The sequence below is a fragment of the Glycine max genome, chromosome 4 (genome assembly GCF_000004515.6).
Source record: "Glycine max cultivar Williams 82 chromosome 4, Glycine_max_v4.0, whole genome shotgun sequence".
In the NCBI taxonomy this organism is placed as follows: domain Eukaryota; kingdom Viridiplantae; phylum Streptophyta; class Magnoliopsida; order Fabales; family Fabaceae; genus Glycine; species Glycine max.
This window is the reverse complement of record NC_016091.4, coordinates 4,045,347-4,065,787: the sequence shown is the minus strand read 5'-3', so window position 1 is coordinate 4,065,787 and position 20,441 is coordinate 4,045,347. Positions and strand designations below refer to the sequence as shown.

The 20,441-nt window shown below is 33.0% G+C and overlaps 2 protein-coding genes across 7 annotated transcripts; both read right to left on the bottom strand.

Moving 5' to 3' along the window:
• Nucleotides 1-6,289: 6,289 nt before the first annotated feature.
• LOC100807540 (uncharacterized) lies at nucleotides 6,290-13,550 on the bottom strand. 5 transcript variants are annotated; one of them, XM_003522180.5, is made up of 8 exons: nucleotides 13,198-13,550; nucleotides 12,914-13,044; nucleotides 12,579-12,804; nucleotides 12,374-12,448; nucleotides 11,460-11,848; nucleotides 8,663-9,002; nucleotides 6,635-6,712; nucleotides 6,290-6,500 (listed from the first exon to the last, which is right to left on the bottom strand). In XM_003522180.5, the coding sequence occupies exons 5-8, from the start codon at nucleotides 11,831-11,833 to the stop codon at nucleotides 6,447-6,449; spliced, it is 846 nt and encodes a 281-aa protein (XP_003522228.1). In that variant the 5' UTR covers nucleotides 11,834-11,848; nucleotides 12,374-12,448; nucleotides 12,579-12,804; nucleotides 12,914-13,044; nucleotides 13,198-13,550; the 3' UTR covers nucleotides 6,290-6,446. The 5 variants fall into 5 exon arrangements, with proteins under 5 accessions (XP_003522228.1, XP_040870750.1, XP_014629962.1 ...); XM_041014816.1 differs by having other exon boundaries at nucleotides 6,290-6,497; XM_014774476.3 differs by having other exon boundaries at nucleotides 12,914-13,477.
• Nucleotides 13,551-14,403: 853 nt separating this feature from the next.
• On the bottom strand, nucleotides 14,404-19,521 carry LOC100807010 (vacuolar-processing enzyme). 2 transcript variants are annotated; one of them, XM_006578010.3, is made up of 9 exons: nucleotides 19,159-19,521; nucleotides 18,425-18,589; nucleotides 18,184-18,340; nucleotides 17,221-17,306; nucleotides 16,916-17,115; nucleotides 16,512-16,560; nucleotides 16,090-16,299; nucleotides 15,272-15,478; nucleotides 14,404-14,860 (listed from the first exon to the last, which is right to left on the bottom strand). In XM_006578010.3, the coding sequence occupies exons 1-9, from the start codon at nucleotides 19,351-19,353 to the stop codon at nucleotides 14,678-14,680; spliced, it is 1,452 nt and encodes a 483-aa protein (XP_006578073.1). In that variant the 5' UTR covers nucleotides 19,354-19,521; the 3' UTR covers nucleotides 14,404-14,677. The 2 variants fall into 2 exon arrangements, with proteins under 2 accessions (XP_006578073.1, XP_014629960.1); XM_014774474.3 differs by having other exon boundaries at nucleotides 18,425-18,619; nucleotides 19,159-19,476.
• Nucleotides 19,522-20,441: the final 920 nt, after the last annotated feature.

Below are 20,441 nucleotides of genomic sequence, written 5' to 3'. Positions count from 1 at the left end.
TCCATTTTGATATCTTCTCTCAATTTCTCCGCTAATATAAATCGCACCCACAAGAGATACATATATACACACAAGTTACATTTGCTTGCATGTGACGTATGAAAATTAATGAGTGTTATTTATTGATGTATTCAATATAAAGTTTTTCTTGACAAAAAGTATTCAATATAAAGTTAGTCCATTTGTACTATTATAATTTTTCGCGGTCAATTCTATTTATCTATTACCATTATTTACTATTGCGTAATCAAGTTTGACTATAATACCAACTATATAATCATATTTTTATAATATGAACACATGATTTAATAATTAAGTATTTAATGTATCTATTTTTTTTTGGAAAGAAGTAAAATGTATTAGTCATTAATCAAGTACGGTTAAAATACACTTAAAGAAAACAAAATACTCCCTTCGTCCAATAACAATTTTATAAGAAGAGAAAAATTATTTTAAAATAATTATCATTTTAATTTTTTAACGTAACATTAATTATTTTTCCACATATATTTCTTAAAATATTAATGATATGTGTTAAAAAACAAAAAATGAATTAACGATGATATGCTTAATTTTATAAAATTGCTCTCTTTCATTTATTTAATATTTTTCTTGATATGTATAAAATATCATAGAATTATAATTATAATGAGATAAAGGGATTATTAATATAAAAATATTTGATTAATTAATTAGTAATCATATATATATATATATATATATATATATATATATATATATATATATTATTTGGTTGTAAGAAAATGAAAAGAAAAATAAATTTAAAGTTACGGGTTCACATCCGTTTTTTTTTACTTATTTTTACCCACCTACTTACTTTTTCTTATTTATTTTTCATTTTTCTAAACAAAATATATTTAATTTTCCTCTATTTTTTTTACTTATTTCAACTCAACCTTTTTATTTTTTTATTTCCATCCATCGTCATCTATTGTATATCTTCCCAACAAACCAACCTTTAATAAATGTTTTCTATATCTTTAACTTTTAAATAAGTTTTTAAAAGGATTATACTTTTAAAAAAGTCAAACCTTAAAAAAAACAAATAGTACAAGTTAATCAAACCGAGCTCAAGACTTCGATTTAAAAACTAAGTCTAGTCAAGTAAAACTTAGCTCATTTTTATCTTAATAATTAATGAATTAAATTTCTACAAATATATATTATCATTGGGTGTATTTGGAAAAACTAATTTATAAGATAACTGAAAATTTATAACTTAAAAATTAGGAGTTGAAAATTAAAATTTAATAAATCAGTTGATTGAATTAAAATCAGATAATAATATTAACTAATAAATACAAAATAACAAAAAATATTTAATTATTTTTTATTACTTTAAAAACTAAATATTTTTATAATAAAAATAAAAAATAAAAAATGGTGTTAACAGAAATAAAATAACACATTTTTAAAAAAATTTAAAGTTAAATTTTAAATTTTGAAATCAGTATAAATTTTCTATATAATCTATTTATTTTCTATTTTTGTTTGTTTAAATAAATGATTTTTTTATTTTTATAAATAAATTATTTAATTATATTTTATTTATATTTAAAAAAATAAATAAAATGTTATACAAAATATTAGTTTCTTTTTCGTTTCATTTTGTATTGTTTAAAGTAATACACACATTTAGAAAATAGTTTATTATACTACTTTTTTTATGATAAGTATTCTTCTTTTATAAAAGTTAATAAAATAGTAAATAATACTGATTAGTGTATTACAAATTAAAATGTTAATACATAAAAGCACTCTAAAAAAATTAATATTTCCTTAAAATTTTAAAATGACAACTAAATAAAAGTAAAGAAATATTTAAAAAATGAGAAATTATTTGTTAGGTACAAGAAATATTGTTCTTTGTACCTGGCGCATGCTGCAAAGAGATTCCCCTCTTAGAAGCCACGTCCTCCTGGCCCCTAGATACCCTCTCCTGACAATCCTACAAAGTCAATTTTTAATAATTTTTTTAAGAAAATATATTACACCAATCATAAATCATCTCTTAAATTTCGCAAAATTGCATAAATTTTCTTACTATTATTTAAGATTTACAACAACAATCTGATTTATAAAAAAATAAACACAGAGAATTAAAATTTAGTGTAGAATAGAAAAAACAGTTGCAGTTGCAGTTGCCTAAGCCTAATTTTGATTTTGACAACAACACCCACTCAAACTATAATGCCTAATCGCCACTCTGTAAATTAGTTTACCTTCCCAAACTACCCTTACCACCTCTTTTCATTTCCTATATAAGCAGTCCTTCACCTTCTTCCTAACTTCATTCGCATTATCTTTCCTCACTACACTGCTCCAAACAAAACCCTAAATCAGCGACTAGCAATGGCTTCCTCTCAAGTCGTAATCATGACAGCAATGGCGGTCCTTCTCGCCGTCGTCTCCGCCGCTCACGCCGCCGATGCGCCGGCACCTAGCCCCTCCTCTCCCGCCTCCGTCATCTCTCCGTCCTTCGCCGTCGGTTTTCTCACCGCCGCTGTTGCTCTCGTCTTCGGTTCTTCTCTCAGGATCTGAACATGCTGCGCTCCGCCCTCTGGATTTTCACTTTCTTTTCTATTTTTTTGTGTGGATTTATCAGAGATCGAGGCTTGACTAGTAGTAGAGTATAGTTTCCCCTGTATTGATGTGCAGAGATTTCATGTGTTCGTTTCAGGATCTTATGTAATTTTGCTATCTCATGGCTATTATCATTTGTTAACATTGGGTTTGGTACATAATGAATTTTATTTGATATTCTATTTTGGGTTCTTTTTCTTGTTTTTGTTTTCAATTTCAATCATATATTATTTTTCAGTTTTGCTTTGAATTCTTGCTGTGTGGTTAGTTGTTCCTAGTGGACACTTAAATTTATAATGAATAGCTAATAAATACTAATAGTGTATGTAATGGCAGAATGATAACTTTGTAAATTTCTATAGCATCACAAAAATAACGATGATTTCGAATTGAAGAAGAGTATAATTTTTTTATAGCCACAGAGCATTCTATAAGTATTGTTGGTTTTGTTGTGGAGACGTTACACTGCATTCACAGAGACACAATTACGGGCATGTTTGGGTTTCAAATTGGGAGCACTGAGATATGTTCATAAAATAAAATTTGAAAGGTCTAGTACTGATTTTTAATTGGGTCTGATTATAAATTAAGTCTTGTCTTAATTTTGTTTCGAAAAAAAAAGTTGAAATAAAAGAAAAAGAGGGGAGAGAAAAGAGAAAATTGTTTTTACAAACTAAGTTTATAAAATAAAGTCTATTCAAATTGAAGTTTACTTGTAGTTGACGTTTTCTTGAACAGAATAGAATACATGAGTTTGTGGTCGCTTTTTTATTATGCTTTCTAATATGCGATTGTGCCTTTTTCTGTTGGGTATAATTTATATCTGCTGAGAACGGAAGCTTGTTCATTAAGGGTCAACGAACGCTGTTATTCTTGCTTGACTTGTGCTCATACATACATCAATTAAATTAAAGAATGCGTTAAGAGCCAAACAGAGACACGTTGCAGCGTTAGTGAATGACATTATTAAAAGTTTGAATTTTTGGTTATGAAATGGTAATACAATCCACGATTAAACATTGAAGATGAACATTGTTCCAAGGTTTATTTAAAGGCATACAGGACATCCATCTTAACAATGAATTCCTTTACAATTTACAAAGGTCTCCGATCATTGCGGCGTAATTAGAAGCATCTGGACTCTCTTTGGAGATTGTATTTATGTTGAGAAGGTGGGCCCCAAAAGAATAATTCCAAACAATCTTAACCGCTCAAACCAATGTTCCTCTTTCTGTTTCCCACTATAGTTCACAATTAAGCATCGAAACGGTTAAATGAATTAGGATAATAATTTTTAAATTTTATATTATAAGATGAATGTTCTTACCGGCTTTCGAGGTGTTCTCCAACCTAATCTCAACCAGTAATTTGATCTCCTCCTCGGTATGTTGAGCTTATTTGAGTGGTACCTACAAAGTCACTTTCACACTGATCAAGTTAATAAATGAATTATCAAAGTTAATATATATTTAGAAGATGATCTACCTGCAATGGACCCCGCTTATTTACGATAATAGTCTCTATGGGTTAGTGGGATAGGACATAAGTGATTACCTTTCAAAAAAAAAAAACTCAGATGAACAAATTATATTTTGGTCAGCCAGTAATGAGAAATTGATGATTATGTTTAATTCCTTTTTAGTAGAGTTATGTAACTTTTGAAAGTAATGGCTTGCCAGTAGAAATTATTTCGTTTTTTGTGATGTATTTCTTTTTCTTAAAAAAAATATAATTTAATTAAATAAAAATTATTATTTATTTTTAATCTTTGAATAAATTTTTAATAATATTTTTTAAAATAAAAAGAATAATTATGAAAATAAAATAAAATACTCAAAATGTAAATTGAAAATTCAAAGACAGAAGAATATATAATTGTAGGAATCTAAATGACTTGGAATGCAAAAAACTGACAGAGGAGGCTGACGAGCAGAAGAAGTAGAAGAAAATTGGCAAAACTATACAGGCGTGTATTTTAATTTTGTTGGAAACATGAGACATACAGTTTAACTTTTTGAGCCAGTAGTCATTGTATCTACGAGCCATGTTAGATATTACAAAGTATTTGTGTAGTGTGTTTTAATCATGAAAATAGCTTATAAGGGGCCTTATTTATAGATATGTTATTCTAACGATTCAAAAATATAATGCAAACATATGTCTAAATAATCAGGATCGACTAGCTAAAGAGACACACTTGATCACTACTAGTATCTATCTTGTAACTTAAAATTTTCGAACGTTTGTCTCTAAATCAGCCTGCTTTAAACTCAAACTGATCCCTTCTGGAATCCATTATTGTTTGAAAAACATAAATCAATTTCAGACTTCAGATATTATGACCTTTTAGAAAATTGAAATTTATCAATCTCAAAATAATATTTTTAACACTAGTTTATTTGTTTCAAGTCATATAACTTTATTCTCGAGAATGTGTCATTCTCATGTTTATTACATGAATATATATTCCACCTTATTTCTCCTCTCTACTCCGACGTAAAAGGATGGGAATACTATATTTCCATGTAAATGGACGATAACTTCCCACTTTCACTTTATTCTATTTTATTTTTTTAATTAAAACAAAATTTAAAATATGTCAAGGAATGGAATGTTAAGTAGTTATAAAACGTGTTGATGGAAATAATATTTCCAATAATAGTATCTGCAGGAACATTCTTTCCTGGAGTATAGTTTAGTTGAAACAAAAGTCTTCTAAGAAAAATTCTAAATTAACATCAACACTTAATAATTACCTTTTATTTTAACCAGTAAGTATGGGTAGAAAAATGGGCTTGGCTCCCTGGGCCAACCCATTTAACCTAATTTTTTAGATGGATTGGAGTTATCAATTCATTAGGAGTATTTGATTTGGTTGTTTTTTATCTTCATTTTTAAACGATGATGAAAATATGTTTAATTGGATTTCTGAAAATATTTTTCCAAACAAATCAAAAATTAAAAACAATCAAATCTCGTTTTCATTATTTTACGTTGAAACCAAAAACCTCATATGGGATAAAATAAAAATGCGATTGTAAAAAATATAATTTTAAGCAAACAGTGTTTTTATTTCTTGAAAACAAAAAATAAAAAGTCAAATCAAACATGTTTTCAAAATTTTAATATTTTGAATATGAAAACAATTTTTAAAAAATAAAAACAAAGAATGAAAATACAAACAAAACACACTCTTGTGTGATAGTCCTTATTATTAATTTTATAAAAAAAATTAATTCAATTCTTATTAGTTTTATGAAAATGAAAATAAATTTTTAGTTTTATAATTCATAATTTTTTTTTATTTTTTTTACGGTAACCCATCAAGTCACCATTAAATTAGGTGAATTTTGTTTTTCAACCCATGTTTATTTGACGAATATTACACTCTTGAGCTGTCAATTTTTCTAAGCTTTCGTGTCTGACGTAACCATTGCCAAAAGAGTAAATATTGTTTTTTACTTAAAATTATTATAAAAAACGAGGGGGGAAGTAAAATTGCGTGATAAAATGAATATGATTTAAAAAACAGAACATCTTGTTAAAAGATTTGTGAGAAATTCTATTTAAAATGACATTATTTCTGTGAAAATGCCTCTCCTTGACGGTAAAATTGGCACCTAGTCATTCGTAATTCCGAAGCAGTTTTCCAGCCAGGAAAAAATAAATGATGAAGGCTAAGAGATTAAGCAGTGGCAAAGCTAAAATATTTTATATTTGGATTTGGATTTGTTGGCACCCAGCTGAGATGCCATGCCGTGCTTTACAACATCCGTGCATTTCCTACACATCCTTAGCAAACATAAAGTTTAGCCCTCTCTTCTACTCATTCACTTCTGTCTCTATTCAGAGTCTGAGTCCATGTTTCCCATTGCTTTCAAACCTCTTGGTCTCTGCTGCATCAAAACAAAACAAAATATATTTATTTATTTACGTGCCACAAAAATAATATCTTCTCATTTCTTCATGTAATAAAAAAGACAGATTGTAGAAACAGATATTCTTTTTCTTTTCCTCCCTTTCAATTTACCTTTTTGGATATCTTCTTCTCCCTAACCTCGTATCGTTCCAAGGTAAGATCGCACAACCATGCGCCAGGACTAACAAGCTGTAAAGCAAATCAAAGCATATTCGGAACACAAATCATGCATTTGTCTAGAATTTCAATACATAACATCAAAATAAGACAAAAAAAAAAAGGAACACAAATAAACAAATGGTAGTTGAAAAGTTGTCAACAAACTACAAGCAAGTAGGGTTTGAAAACGGGGGAGGTTGAGTATTTATAAAAGAGTAATGATTCTCTCACCACCTAAATAGTATTCCCACCTAATATATACTTCTCATTTCCCTTTATTTTTGTTTCTTATTAAGCATATCATCAATTACATTAATTATTCATATCTTTTTATGGGTGGATATCTACACAGAAAAGTGGTGAACCAATCTTTTTCCTTCATGAAAATGCCAAAAGAAAAATTTACTAAAAAGAAAGCCAGCAGTTAAAATAATAGATAAGTGTGCTTCATCTTTACTTAATTAAAAGCAGGAAAAACAGTTTAAAATGTGATGAGCCAGACCCTTTTATCATTCAAAAACCCAGAAATAAAAATAGTTTCAGATAAAAAATATTCTAAAACAGCAATAAAAATGAAATAAGAATGATTTAAATCTCATTTAAAATTTATTATTACGCGTTATAAATTTAATTTTTACAACTACTATTTCTTTACCATGAGTAATACTGTATTTTTCTCTAGATTAGAGTAACACTACCAAAACACGAGTTTCTTCTCTGGTAATGAGACTCAATTTGTCGGTTAGTAATAATTTGTAGTCTTTTGTTGATAAGTCTCTGTAAAGAGTAAAGACTATTCCATCATCAGGGCCATCCACTACAACAGGCATCACTGAGGATGCAATCCAGTATGTTCGCTCCTACTTTCTAACATATGCATCCAATTCCAAACCCCTTGACACGTGTTTTCACGCACATCGTGTGCTGTTTCTTTGTGTCTTTCACTTAATTCATCTTTTTTTGTTTTTGTTCGTGATGACCAAATCCACCAGAGCCCAGCAAATGTGGTGTTGATTAGATAGACATCAAGTGGCCGAATGTCAATAAAAAATCAACCTCTGTCATGATCCTAATAATAATTTAATAATAGCATAATATTTTTTTATTAAAATGTTTGAATAAGAACACAGTTTTTGTTCTTCATTAAGCATACGGATTTTCACTACCTGGTTTAGGATAAAGCAAAAATTAAAAGACACGTACGACACAAAAAGAGCAACGGAAATTAAAAAAAAAAAGAAAAAAGAAGTACAGCACAAAGATTATTATACAAGTCCGGGTAGGTGTGAGACATCAATTGAAATATACTATTCAGTTTCCCTACCCTAATTTTTATTATTTTATTGTAGCTTGTTAGCAAAGAAGATTGTTGTTAATTTTTTTATAATTTTGGTTTCGATAATGGCAGTTGCTATTATTAACTTTTAACTTTCAAAGGAAGGTAGTTAGTTGTTATTAATTATTTTCATAAATTAAAAAATTAAAATGTGTTACGAGAAAACTACATACGGGTGGTGGTGGTGTGGTGTCAGACTACATAATAATTTTGGTCAGTCACTATTCGGTGTGAGCCAAGCTCCCCTTGACGCGTGTAAGTCACTCCACAGCTGCCAACCATGTATGGCTTTTCCAGCAAAAGGGAAAAGTAAAACACCAAAGGAAAAAGGGGCACTCCCCACCGTAGTAAAGAATATCACCACAAATCGCATACTAAAATTAAAATATGCTTTTCTTTAGTTGGTTTCACAATTCACACCCACTCTATTATTATTATATGCTAAGGTCTTAAAGACTCTACCAAAGCACTTCATCCAAATTCTAAATTTGGATCGGTTATTAAGATTAATTTTTATTGTTGTCATTGTATAAAACTATAAATCATACTAGAGCATCAATTTATACGAGCTGCTAAGATTAATGTTTCATGTAATGAATAATAATTAAAGTTGGGAAAAACGAAAAAGCAGAAAAGGGGCTTACATTGAGGGTTCGTTGAATGAATTTAGCTCTCTTCTTGGGTCTCTGAGGCAGCTTTGAGCCCTTAATGGCGAGAAAATCTTCTTCCTTCTCCTTGTTGGTCAAGGCAATCACGAACTTGGGTGGCCAGACCGGCGGAGCAGCCGCGTCTCCGCTGCCGGACGGCGACCCTCCCTTCTTGCTATCGTGCGCAGTATCCGACGAGGCTGCGGACTTGTTATTGTCATTAAGGAGGTTGTTATGGGCCCCTCTCTTATCGTGCGCACCCCTGTCCGGGGAGGCAATTCCCCTAACACCCCCGTTGCTTTGTCCTCCTCTCATGGCACTTGAACTTTCTGAGTTCCTAATTTCAAAACACAAGTCACATGTAGTAAGTAATTATCATTCTTAATCGTAGGAACATGAATCACATCACATAACACGGAATAATAAATAGGGCAAAGAAAGAAGCATTCAGAGAGGTTATATTTTAGAGTTAAAAAATAATAATTATATATGAAAAAGTAACTAGGGAGTGGTGAGTTTACGGAATTAACCTTGGGAGGGTTGATCTAGATCCAAGGGTGGGTGGGTGGGAGAAGCAGGAATCTAGACTGAGTTTTTTTTTTTTTTTTTTTTTTGCGTAGAATAAGGGTTGGTTTTTGGCTCCTTCCCAGACTTTGTATTTGTATAAGTATTTTGTTTTCAAGGAGGGTAGTTTAATTTATTTTCCTATGAGAATGAGAATTGGATATTTGAGGGACCTAAGAGAGAAAGTGTGTGTGATTCCCCTATAACGGGCACAGCTGGTTCCACGGCGTGTTTGGGGCCGTTGGATTTAGAGTAACGAAGATGAAGAGTGCTACGTGGCCCCTCCAATCGGACGGCTATAATGGAAAAGGACTTTTCGTGAACACGTGGAAGGAAACCGTCCATTCCATGTTTCCAAGGAAACCGTCCTAGTAGTAATTGATGTGAATAATGAGGTTCTAGTTCTGCTTCGCATGACCGCATCCTCCAGAAGCTGTAAATGCCTCTCTTCTAACTATAGGGCGGTGAAGGATACTGAATATGCTATGCTTGTCCTTAATTACTTTTTTTTCTTTCTTAAATTTGAAGGATTTGTTGATCTTCATATAAATGCAATCACATGAATAACACTCATTAAAGCATGAAATTAAATTAAATTTCACAATAAATAAAATACCAGACAAAGAAGATTTGAAAGAGTGAAAATAATTATCCTCGCATCTTCTGGGTTTATTTAACAGATGGTAAAGACAGAAAATATACAAAAATTAGATCTAGCAAAGAAAATGTCAACGGCTAAGTATCAAGAAGACCAACCTTAAACCTCCCAAGAAATGTCAAATTCCTTGTTAGACGTCAGAAGCAAAGCAGCAAGGTTTGGATTATTAACTTGATTTAGATTATTAGACTTGCCCGTTGCTACCAATGATTCAAAGTTAGAATGTAAAGCAACACAAGTGATCTAGTTTTTTATTTAAAAGAAAAGAAAAGTAACTAGATACCCACTGCTAAAGCAATGTCTAAAGGATTCCCCTTTGGGCTTTTGAGAACTTACTAGTTAATGTCCCCGAACCAACAGTTAAGCTAGAATCATCGCCCAACTATATTTCTGTTTATTTTTTGTGCCTAAATATTATAAGATTAATCCAAACTCAGAACCCAAATTTAATACCCTATTACCTATTTGTGAGGCAGACATTAGAGTAATGTGATATTCTTATTCTTAGTCATGATAATATCTCCAAATAAATTTTGAGGAAATAAAGAAGGGGATCTCACGCACTTACCGTGAGTTCCTATTCATTCTTTAATTTGGATGAGACATCCGCAAGGAACCTGATCAATTGGAGAGTGGACAGAATATAAGCCTCATGTATTCAGCCCATGAGTTTAACAAAAATCATTTGACTAGTCACCCAAATTTTATTTTATATATTATATAATAACATTTGAGGCTTAAGATTCTTTGCCTTGACATGTGTCACTTACAAGTTGCCTCCATCGCATATAGATGGCCCCGAAGGAAATTTCGTGGCAGACATGGGCACTAACCAAACTAAAGAGCACTGCCAAATTTCCACTGCCCCCAAGTACTTTCAACTCTTTATCAGATATTTGACACAAACCCCATGTGCTGCTTGCTTGGAATTAATAACAACAGCGAATTTTATATCATCGCTGATAAGAGCAAAGAAGAAAACACTATCTTTTCTTTTGCTGAAAATACATCAACAATACATACATGCACACGACAAGTCCACGACCGCAATCCTAACTCTGATTTATTTATTTGATTTATTTAACAAAATAAAACAAAACAAAACACTTGTGGAAATATAAGATTGGCTTGGGAAGAGAGGCTTAATCGTGAAAGTAGAAAAAGAGAGGAGGAAATGAGTTCAAAATTCCTCCTTACAGATTAAAAACAAAATAAAACACTGGCCCACGAGGCAGTGCACCACCAACACGAACCTTGCTCTCAAGATAAGTATGCAAACTCAACTAGAAAAAAGAAAAGAAAAGAAAAAGAAAGATAGATTAAGATTTAATTTAAGTAACGATTTTAAACTTTATGAAAGATAACACAAAAATCTTAATTTTCCCCTCTTTTTTGGGTATAAAATCCGGAATCTAGCCAAATTGCCCTCAACCTCATCTCAGATCTCAACCCATCTCAGTCTCATTCTCTCTCAATCAGAAGGAATAAAAAACAAACATTAAATCACATTTCATTTATCTATAAAGCAAGACAAAGACAAAGTAAAAAAGTGAATGGTAGTAATAGCGTTACCTGAGGATTCGTGGTTGCGGCGAAGATGGACGTTCACGGAGATTCGGATACCCGTTACTCTGATGATGATGATTATTATAATTGACACCGAACGTGGCCTTATTTAAAGAATCCTTGTCGGTTCTAACGACCCGGCGATCCACCCGAACCGTTGTCCTCTGAACCGGACCGGAAGAATCGTCCTTAACCTGCACCTTCATGCACCTCAGCCGCTTCCGATTCCCCCACTGCAACACCAAATTCGACGTCGTTGCTTGCCTAGCGCTATCGGAACTCGCCCTCAACAACAACGACCCATCCCCTCCGTTTTTCTCTCTAACACTAGACATTATGTTCGTATTGTTATTGCTTCGAATAAATGACTCTTTCTCCATCTCTTGAACCCGTGCCTGCCACCACCACCATCATCATCATCATCGAAAAGATAAATTTACTGGAGTAATTGTTAACTCTTAGGTAGAACAACAATAATTGAAATTAAGAATTAAATATATTGATACATTTTTATCCAACAAACTCAAATTGAAATTGGCTCTATGGTTACAGGATGTGTGCATCGGACGGTTCATGGATTCCGAAAATTAAAAAAGAAAAAGAAAGGGAATTGTGCACTGTGAGCATCTTCTATATCTGGGTCAAGACAAAAATGGATGATGACAGTTACGAGAGGGAGAACCGGAGATCATGAAAATTTTCTGGCTAAGATATACAGTATACTATATTATCTTGAGATTCAATATATACATGGAAAAAGAGGTTCAATGTTTTTGAAAGGATAGCTAAGACAATGTGAAAACGAGGCATCGATTGATTCAATTCAACTGGTCTCGGAAGGCTCATCTTTTCAAAGCGACACTCATATTGTCTTGTGAGCGATTGAGATTAAGAAGAGATCCAGAAAAACTGAATGTTACCTTACAAAATTAACAGTCGTCGAGCAATCAATTCCTTCTGAAACTAAGGGGGAAAGGAGCCAATTTTTCTATTTCCTGCAGGAAATGAGGAAAGGGAGAGAATTTAGAGAACAAACAAAGACGGAGGAAATGAACATCAAAACTGAATTAACTGCTGCAGCGAATCAAGTCAATTATTTTGATGAAATACGTTAGTTTCTCTCACCTAAATCTGCTCCTGCTGAAACTCTGGTTCAACCGTTTAGGAAAATTGTCCAGATTTCAGTTCCAGAGCTATGGAAAATGTAAATCTATGCCGAAAACTCAACTAATAATGACACTTCAGAGCTTCTATCTGAGACGATGGCCAAGTAGCGATCGTCCCTGTAACGTACGACTTGCACAAAGTTCAGAGTTTCAAAATCCGTCTTTTTTTCTCAAGAGAAATATATCTGCAGAAGCCCAAAAACAAAAGAAAAAAAAAACAGGAATAACTTAGCACAGACGCCAAACATAGAGGAACGGAACAAAACCAAAAGCTCTTGGCTCTTATTTACCAACCTTCAAAACTTGAAAAATCTTATGCACCTCTAAAAATCTCAATGAACAAAGGAAATTTCCAGAACAGATTTCACTTGAAAATTTACAATGGAATTCCGACAAAGTCTGGCAAATACTCTTAGGACATGCATCTGTGAACAAAAATGAATCCAAAAAAAAAAAAAAAGAAGAAGAGAAGGACTCGAGTCAATCTAGACAGAAACAAGTTTCATTATTCTCCGTGGCCAAAAGGAGAACCAAAAGAAGAAGAAGAAAGAGATATTGGGGCTGTCTAAATAGCAAACCTCATTCTATCTCAAAAAAGTGTCAGATCCTTAACATTCAACTTCGGGTTATGTGAATTAGTGTTGGAAATTCCAGGGCAACCAGAAAGTTGTGGGAGATGATGGAAAGAACAAAAGAAGAGAAGAAAGGGTCGAAGAGGAAGAACGAAATGGTGAGTTTCCATTGAAGGGCCTGTTTTATATACACTCTCTCAGAGTTGATGACCGTAGATCAACAATCTCACGGCTTTCCTCTTTCCTCCCTCTAACCATTCACGGTTTCCCCTTACAATCCCCTCATCCATGCCCTCACGCCGTTTACTCTTTCTCACGACGTTAACGGAATCTGTACACTCCTCCTCACGTTCCAATTATTATTTGAATTTCAATCATTTTGAGTTTGCCATCATATATATATATATATATATATATACTCAAATGGATTCAAAAGGTTTTATTATATTCTATTTAATGGGAGAATCGTATTTAAATTCTGGTCGCGTGTAAAAAAAAATTGAATCAAGGACAGTCATATATTACAAATAAAGTTTATGATTAAAGGCAAAAATAAAACTGCTATCGTTTAATAAATCTTTTAATATAGAATCAAATTCCTGGATAACATACTTTAAAAAAAAAAAAAACCTAATTATCTCCCTTGTAAAGTCTTTCTCTCTCACTTGAGTTCATCGCATTCCCGCGCCCTGAAATAACCAGGGTTAGTTAACCTGCTCTTTTTGTACTAAACCAAACTAAAACATCGGTTACCTGGCATTGGCAAGTAGCTAAGTCTGATTACTTGAATCTAGTAACTACGGATTGACCAAATCCTGGCCATCGATATGTATACGTCACTTTAATTTGGGTTCCCATGAATTCATAAATCCATTTTTCATCTAATTAAAATAAAAATTTAAACATGAGATTTCTTAAATTAAATACACTAAAATATATTGAGCAAATTACTCCTTACGTTTTTATAATTTTATTCATTTCTAATACTTTTATAGTTTATTTTATTTTATTTTTTTTGGCTATGTTTTTATACTTTTCAAAATCTAAAATTAGTCCTTAGCGGCTAAGGGCTGTTAATAGAATTTTACAGTTATAGCTGCGTGTTATTTTATGTTATCATTATAGGTTTTAAAATATATTTTTACCAAATATAAATTCTATTAAAAATGAAATATCTACACAACGGGGTTACCATTAAATTGAAACAAAGCGTTGGCTTACAAACACGGTATTGTGCCCTGTCGTATTAATTAGAAGTTCCAAGGGTCCTTATGGTTCCACTGCCTCTCCCCAAGTAAAAGTAAAATGTCTTTGTTACAGCATCTATTTTGCAGGAAACTATAATGTAAAGAGGTTTCCCCAGCGTCCCATTTGTATTTACAGGGTTGGTATAAGAAATCATGAGCAGAGAGTACAGTCCATAACACTCGTAAAGAATAATGTTACAACGACTATACTCGGTCTTCAATGGAGCGCATTCTAGGAATTATGCACTGAAACCCCTGTGCATAGAACTCCAGGAACTAGCAGGGATATTGACACATGCTTGTGCTGAGGCCTCAGCCATTTGCTCTTTTCGTATTCCAGCGTTGCAGAAGTTTGCAAAGGACCTCATATGTTTCATCCCATACTGAGACAGGGATCCACAATGTGTCTCAAAAGTCCTAACCTGCATTAACAATAGATTAAGACACAACTCTGTCAGAAATCAAGAGCTTTAGTGCAATCAAGAAACAAATGCTAATTTATATACTTTATAGTTCAAATCCAACATCATTTATCGGAAGAAGAAACTGTTGGAGGCCCTGCTGACATGACATCTCATAATACTGGACAATTAATAACAAACAGAAAAGCAATGATTCAATCATACGGATTCTTCCAAGCACAATTCTTAAATTGAAGCATCCATGCTGCTAGATTTTTTACTTGTTATTGACTTATTGTAGCTTGTAGGTGGCCTACCTATCGTGGATGCCTTTTTTTGCCAAATCAATGGCTATAAATTAAAGGTGCATGTTAGAAATAGAAAGGGACTTGTACTAACAAACTCAACAAAGTGAATCAAGGAAAACGGTACCAATGTTTTAAGGCAGTCCCAGTCATCAACAAGTGGTTGCCCAGCAGGTCTAACACTGCTAAGCAGTTCTGGACCCTTTTCAATGCCAAAGAAGAGCTTTCCAATACGTTTCATGCTGTCATCTATATGCATTCTGTGAGACATTGCTTCAAGAATTTGTTTCTCAGCTGCAGCTTTCCTAGAAGAACCCACAGGAGCTTTGCGGAACTGGCAAAGAAGTGAAGAGGAAATCAAGAAGATAGAATATAATTAGCAAAAATAAAGGCTTACAGTAGAAAATAAGCATCGAAGAGACAACCCCCCCCCCCCCCCCCCCCCCTCTCTTTCTCTTGTAGTTTTAGCATTAATGCCAATTACCAATCAAGACTTAAAACTACTAACCACTTACTCATGTTACATCTGCATGGGATTCACACAAGTTTTCCATATTTATCCAATTAGTTTTATCATTATCTGTTCCAAGATTTCTTATCTAGCTAGTTAAAGTTCTGCTGCATCCCAATAGCTAAATATACGGATAATGAAAATCAATATATCTACTCTAGTGGCACATTTTATACAAGGAATGGGCTAAAATGGAATAGTCATTCCCAGTCTAAAGCTTGGCAGCTTCAAAAATGGGATGACCCTTAATTGTTTGGTACATGAAATGGATGTGGAATGGAATCAATGGGAATCACCATTCTATTGATTATCTTCTAACTATGAATATACCCCTCCAAATTTAAATTGCAGGAGCAAAATCGTGATGAGGATATGATTAAGCAATTATTTCATAAAATAAATAATAAAAAAATTATGTTTCAAACATATGTTACCTTATCCCAAAAATGGATGAGATCTGCATCACGTTGGTTGACTGCTTTTGAAGGTGGCACCAATGAGTTTTTAAGCACAAAAGTAAAATTATCATTAGCAGGATTTGTACCCAAATATAAGACGAGATTGTTCTCGCTAAGCCCTATGTCACCATACTGCATCACGTGGGAACCATAAATTGAATTTCCATTCATAGTCCTTTGTTTGACCTGTGAGCATAGGAGTAAGAAGATATCTGTCACACAACTGAAACATATCTTCTACATTCTTGGACCCATCAAATTTTAGACCACAAACTATATCAAAACAGACAACTTTTTTCCCATGTATTTAAGAAACCAAGGTATCAAATAGCATTCAGTTTATATTAGTTGATTGCAATCATTGCATAAACGAACTAAGTTAGAAAATGGGATCTTACCAATTCGTATTGTTGATGTAAAGTTTCTGTTTGCAAATTGTGTATGTCACTGTTCAAGAGTGTAGTGGGAAAAAGATCAGTCCATAAAAGACCTTAGAGCATTACTCATTAGAAAAAATAATCTTCTAACAAGAAAGAAGTTATCAAGGGCATGAAGCAAAAGTTTTTTTTATATAAAAAAGGGTTTGGTAAAGTACAAAATAATAGGGAAATACAGTTTCATAGTAACATGTTCATGTCACAGCAGTCACAGGCCTTCAACAAGGTCATGGAAATTCCCTAGGCAAAAGAATTGCATCCAATATATCTTATTTATGGCCCCAATATACTTTTATAATCATTTAAGATTTTGAGTAATGACTAATACAAGGTAATGCTTCTTTGTTATGCTCAAATAGTCATACCTGTCTTCCATCCAAGCAACACTGTACAGGTCACCCAGGCAGGTTTCATATTCAGAGGGAGGACTAGGATACTCCCCAGGACAATATGTTCCCCAACTGCTTTCTTCTGCATTTGAAGCTGTTGTTGCATAGATATTCAGACCTTCAGGAAGAAGACCTTCAAAGATACTCCCAGATTCACATGCCTCTAGATAAAATACCTACACCATCATTGCATAAATCATAAATACTAAGAGTTAGTAAGTAAATAGCTAGAATGAAGATTGATACAAACAGTAAGCAAATCATAATTACTAGAGACTTACTAGGCTTTTATAACTTCCAGAAGCATGCTTCTTCTTCAAGACTTCAATCAGATCAGATGCATACATGTATGGATTAGTAGGCATCCCTGAAATTCATCCCCAGTTAACCCACCCCCAAGGAAAAAATACCGGATAAGAAATAGAAAAGGGCAGATATTAGGTGTGAATAAACACTAAAATGATTGAGACAAAATGGATGATAAGGACACCGACAATGAAGACTATATACTCTACTTCACTCTTCCACTCACTCCTTTTTTTCTTTTCCTTCTCTGTTCTTTTTATTGGGGGGGGGGGGAGGGGGGTGAGGGTTGCTTTCCTTTGTTTCATTGTTTACCCTTCATGTTACCCACATAAGGAAGAAGAAATAAACAAATAAAAAAAAGAAAGCAGACTTTTCATAGTATAAGTATTTGATGAGTAAATGTCAAGGCCATAAGACAACATACCATGAAATCAACCTACAAATATGGTACAATGTTTCAGTATGCTGCATAATAAAATACTAAGTTCCCTCTTTAAATAAAAATCCAAATCAAGCACTTGGGACAATCTTAGGGATAAAAAAATCCATAAAACTGGTATGAAATTTGAAATATGTGTTACCAAAAAAAAATTGAAATATATTATTTTTAAACCATCATCTTAAGTTCTTAACCAACATATTCAGTTTATTGAGCTTAGCTTGACAACCATAGAAAGTTTTAGCTTGGGAAGTATACAGAAGTTCCAATTTGAGGAAACAATGTTATAGGTTATGCTAAAATTTCCAATAACTTCATTCCATTCAAAATCAAGCAAAAACACGCATAATCAACCCACCAAAAAAATACAGGAAACACACATTAGCCATTAATAATTTCTAACACAAGAAGGCTCACACCATGCTGAAATGCATGTAAAACATACGCATTCCTTGATTTTCATAACAAAGTTTTGGTGAAAGGACTCAGAACTACCAACCTAGCACTCCAGGACCGCCATGATCAGAGTAATATATAAATATATGATCATTGGGACCACTATCCACAACCTTCCCACTGCCACCAGTAAGAGCTGACTTATTTCCAAGTATAGCAGCAAAAAAGTTGCCAACAGTTACATCTTCACCAATGTAATCCTGCCACAACAAGGTCCATATTAGTAGTCTTTAAAGCTATAATTGAAAACAGGATATGGGATACCTAAAAGTAAGACAACAGACCTTAGGGACTCCCTTGTAAACATCATTTCCATGTGGACTGTTAATAATGACTCCAGGTCGCGGGTTCTCTTCGTTGAAAGCAATGTCATCATACATAAATACAACAATATTTTCTTCTTTGAGACCACCTTTCCTCAGTAGTTGATACGCATGGCAAACATCAGACTGATGAAATGACAAAGGCTCATCAGTCATCTTCAAAATTAACAAAGCAATACAAATAAGAGTTTAATTTCTATCCACTGTTATGTAAATTTTTTTGCACCATCAACTACTCAGAAATCATGTGTACTTTTTTCACTGAGGAAATAAGAAATCATCGTTAGAATGACTTTTTAAGATTTATTATAAAAGTCAACAAACTTGGTTAAATGATCAATTGTTCCAGGCTTTTATACCATGATTCATAGTTCGTAGAGTTCTATTGCGGATGATGTAAGTAGAAGGACTTCCTCTAAAATATCAAACTCAAAACCAAGGGTCAAAAGCCACAACTCACAAGTTTACCATTAGAATACAGTGTCTAAAAGTAATCTATAAGAGTGCAGTAATGAACTAATTAGAAATCAACAAGACAAATCAAAACAAAAAATATATAACTGAGCTCATGACCAAAATTAAAAAATAATGATCGATAACTATGATGGAATGATTCAATTTCATGTCCTACCTAAAAGACAGAGAAATTGAGGAAAGAATTGAAGAGTTAAGAGTGGGGAAATTAGGAAAGTGACCTGGTGCCTGTAATTCCAGTAGCCATTGGAACCGGCAATTAAAACGGCCCACCTCGTGCCCTCATCGTTTTGATCGCCACCGGGTGCTTTGAAAAAAGTGGATGCTTCGGAGGGTAACCGGAGAATATCGTGGCGGGCACCGGAGGCGAGGGTGATGAGGGTGGCGAGGAGAAAGAGGATCGGAAAACGGTCCATGATGGGTGTGGAATTGAAGAAGAAGAATAAGGGTAGGTTGGAATGAACGAGTGAGAGTATCTCCTTCCTTAAACTACAATTTCATAGTATTTATTTAATTCAAGGAAGGACAAAACACCCAGTTGCGTGTTGTGGGAAGCTTCCCTCGCTTTCGGTTATAACTTACTCAACCGGAATGCGGATTGCGGACTTCTCTTTCTATTGTAGGGCCCATCGCTCGCTCTTTTATTAAAATAATATATTTTCTCATTGATTAAAGTTTACTAAAAGTTATAGATGAAATTCATCACATGAAAAGTAAAATCTACAATTTTTTTAATAAATAAAACTGTATTAAAAAGCCTATTAGTATCATCTCCCTAACTCTTATTGTTAAAAAACAAATCATGGGATAAAATATTTGGTTGGGGTAAACATTTTCCGCTTTTTCTTAAATCTAACTTTGCTTTCAAGTTTCAATTTGTTTGACTTTGTTTAAACTTTTTTATTGAATATATGTTGGATTGTTTCACTTGCTACGTACTATAGTATTATACTAATCAATTCTGATGGTGAAATTTTCAAGTTTTTAATCATATAATGTTCATTCTTACATCAGCTAACTTTTATATTCTTTTCAATATATAGTTTGATTCAATTTTCAAGTTTTTAATTGCATAATATTCCTTCATACATAATTTTTAAGTTTGTTGAAACTCACTCAAACTTCATCTGTTGTAAGTTATTGTTAATGAGAAAAATTTAAACTGGCGATTTATCTTCTTCTTTTCTCGTTTTACTATTAAATCAATCGTATAATCCCTGTTGAATCTTTTGTTGATCGAATCGTTGGGTTGTCATCCTCAATTTTGGGTGAAAATGATGAAACGGAAGGTGCTCGCTCTACAACCCTCCTCCTTGTCGTGGGCTGCGGGGTTGGCATGGTTGCATGAAGAAAAACTACAAGATCTTTATTCGCCTCATTCGCCCTAGGATAGAGCCTCATTGGTCTCATCACTAGTGTCTCCACATTCAATGTTTTGTGGAACCAACTTCTGACTCTTTGTCACCCAAAACTCATCTTCTAGTCACGATCCACCCCCCAACCC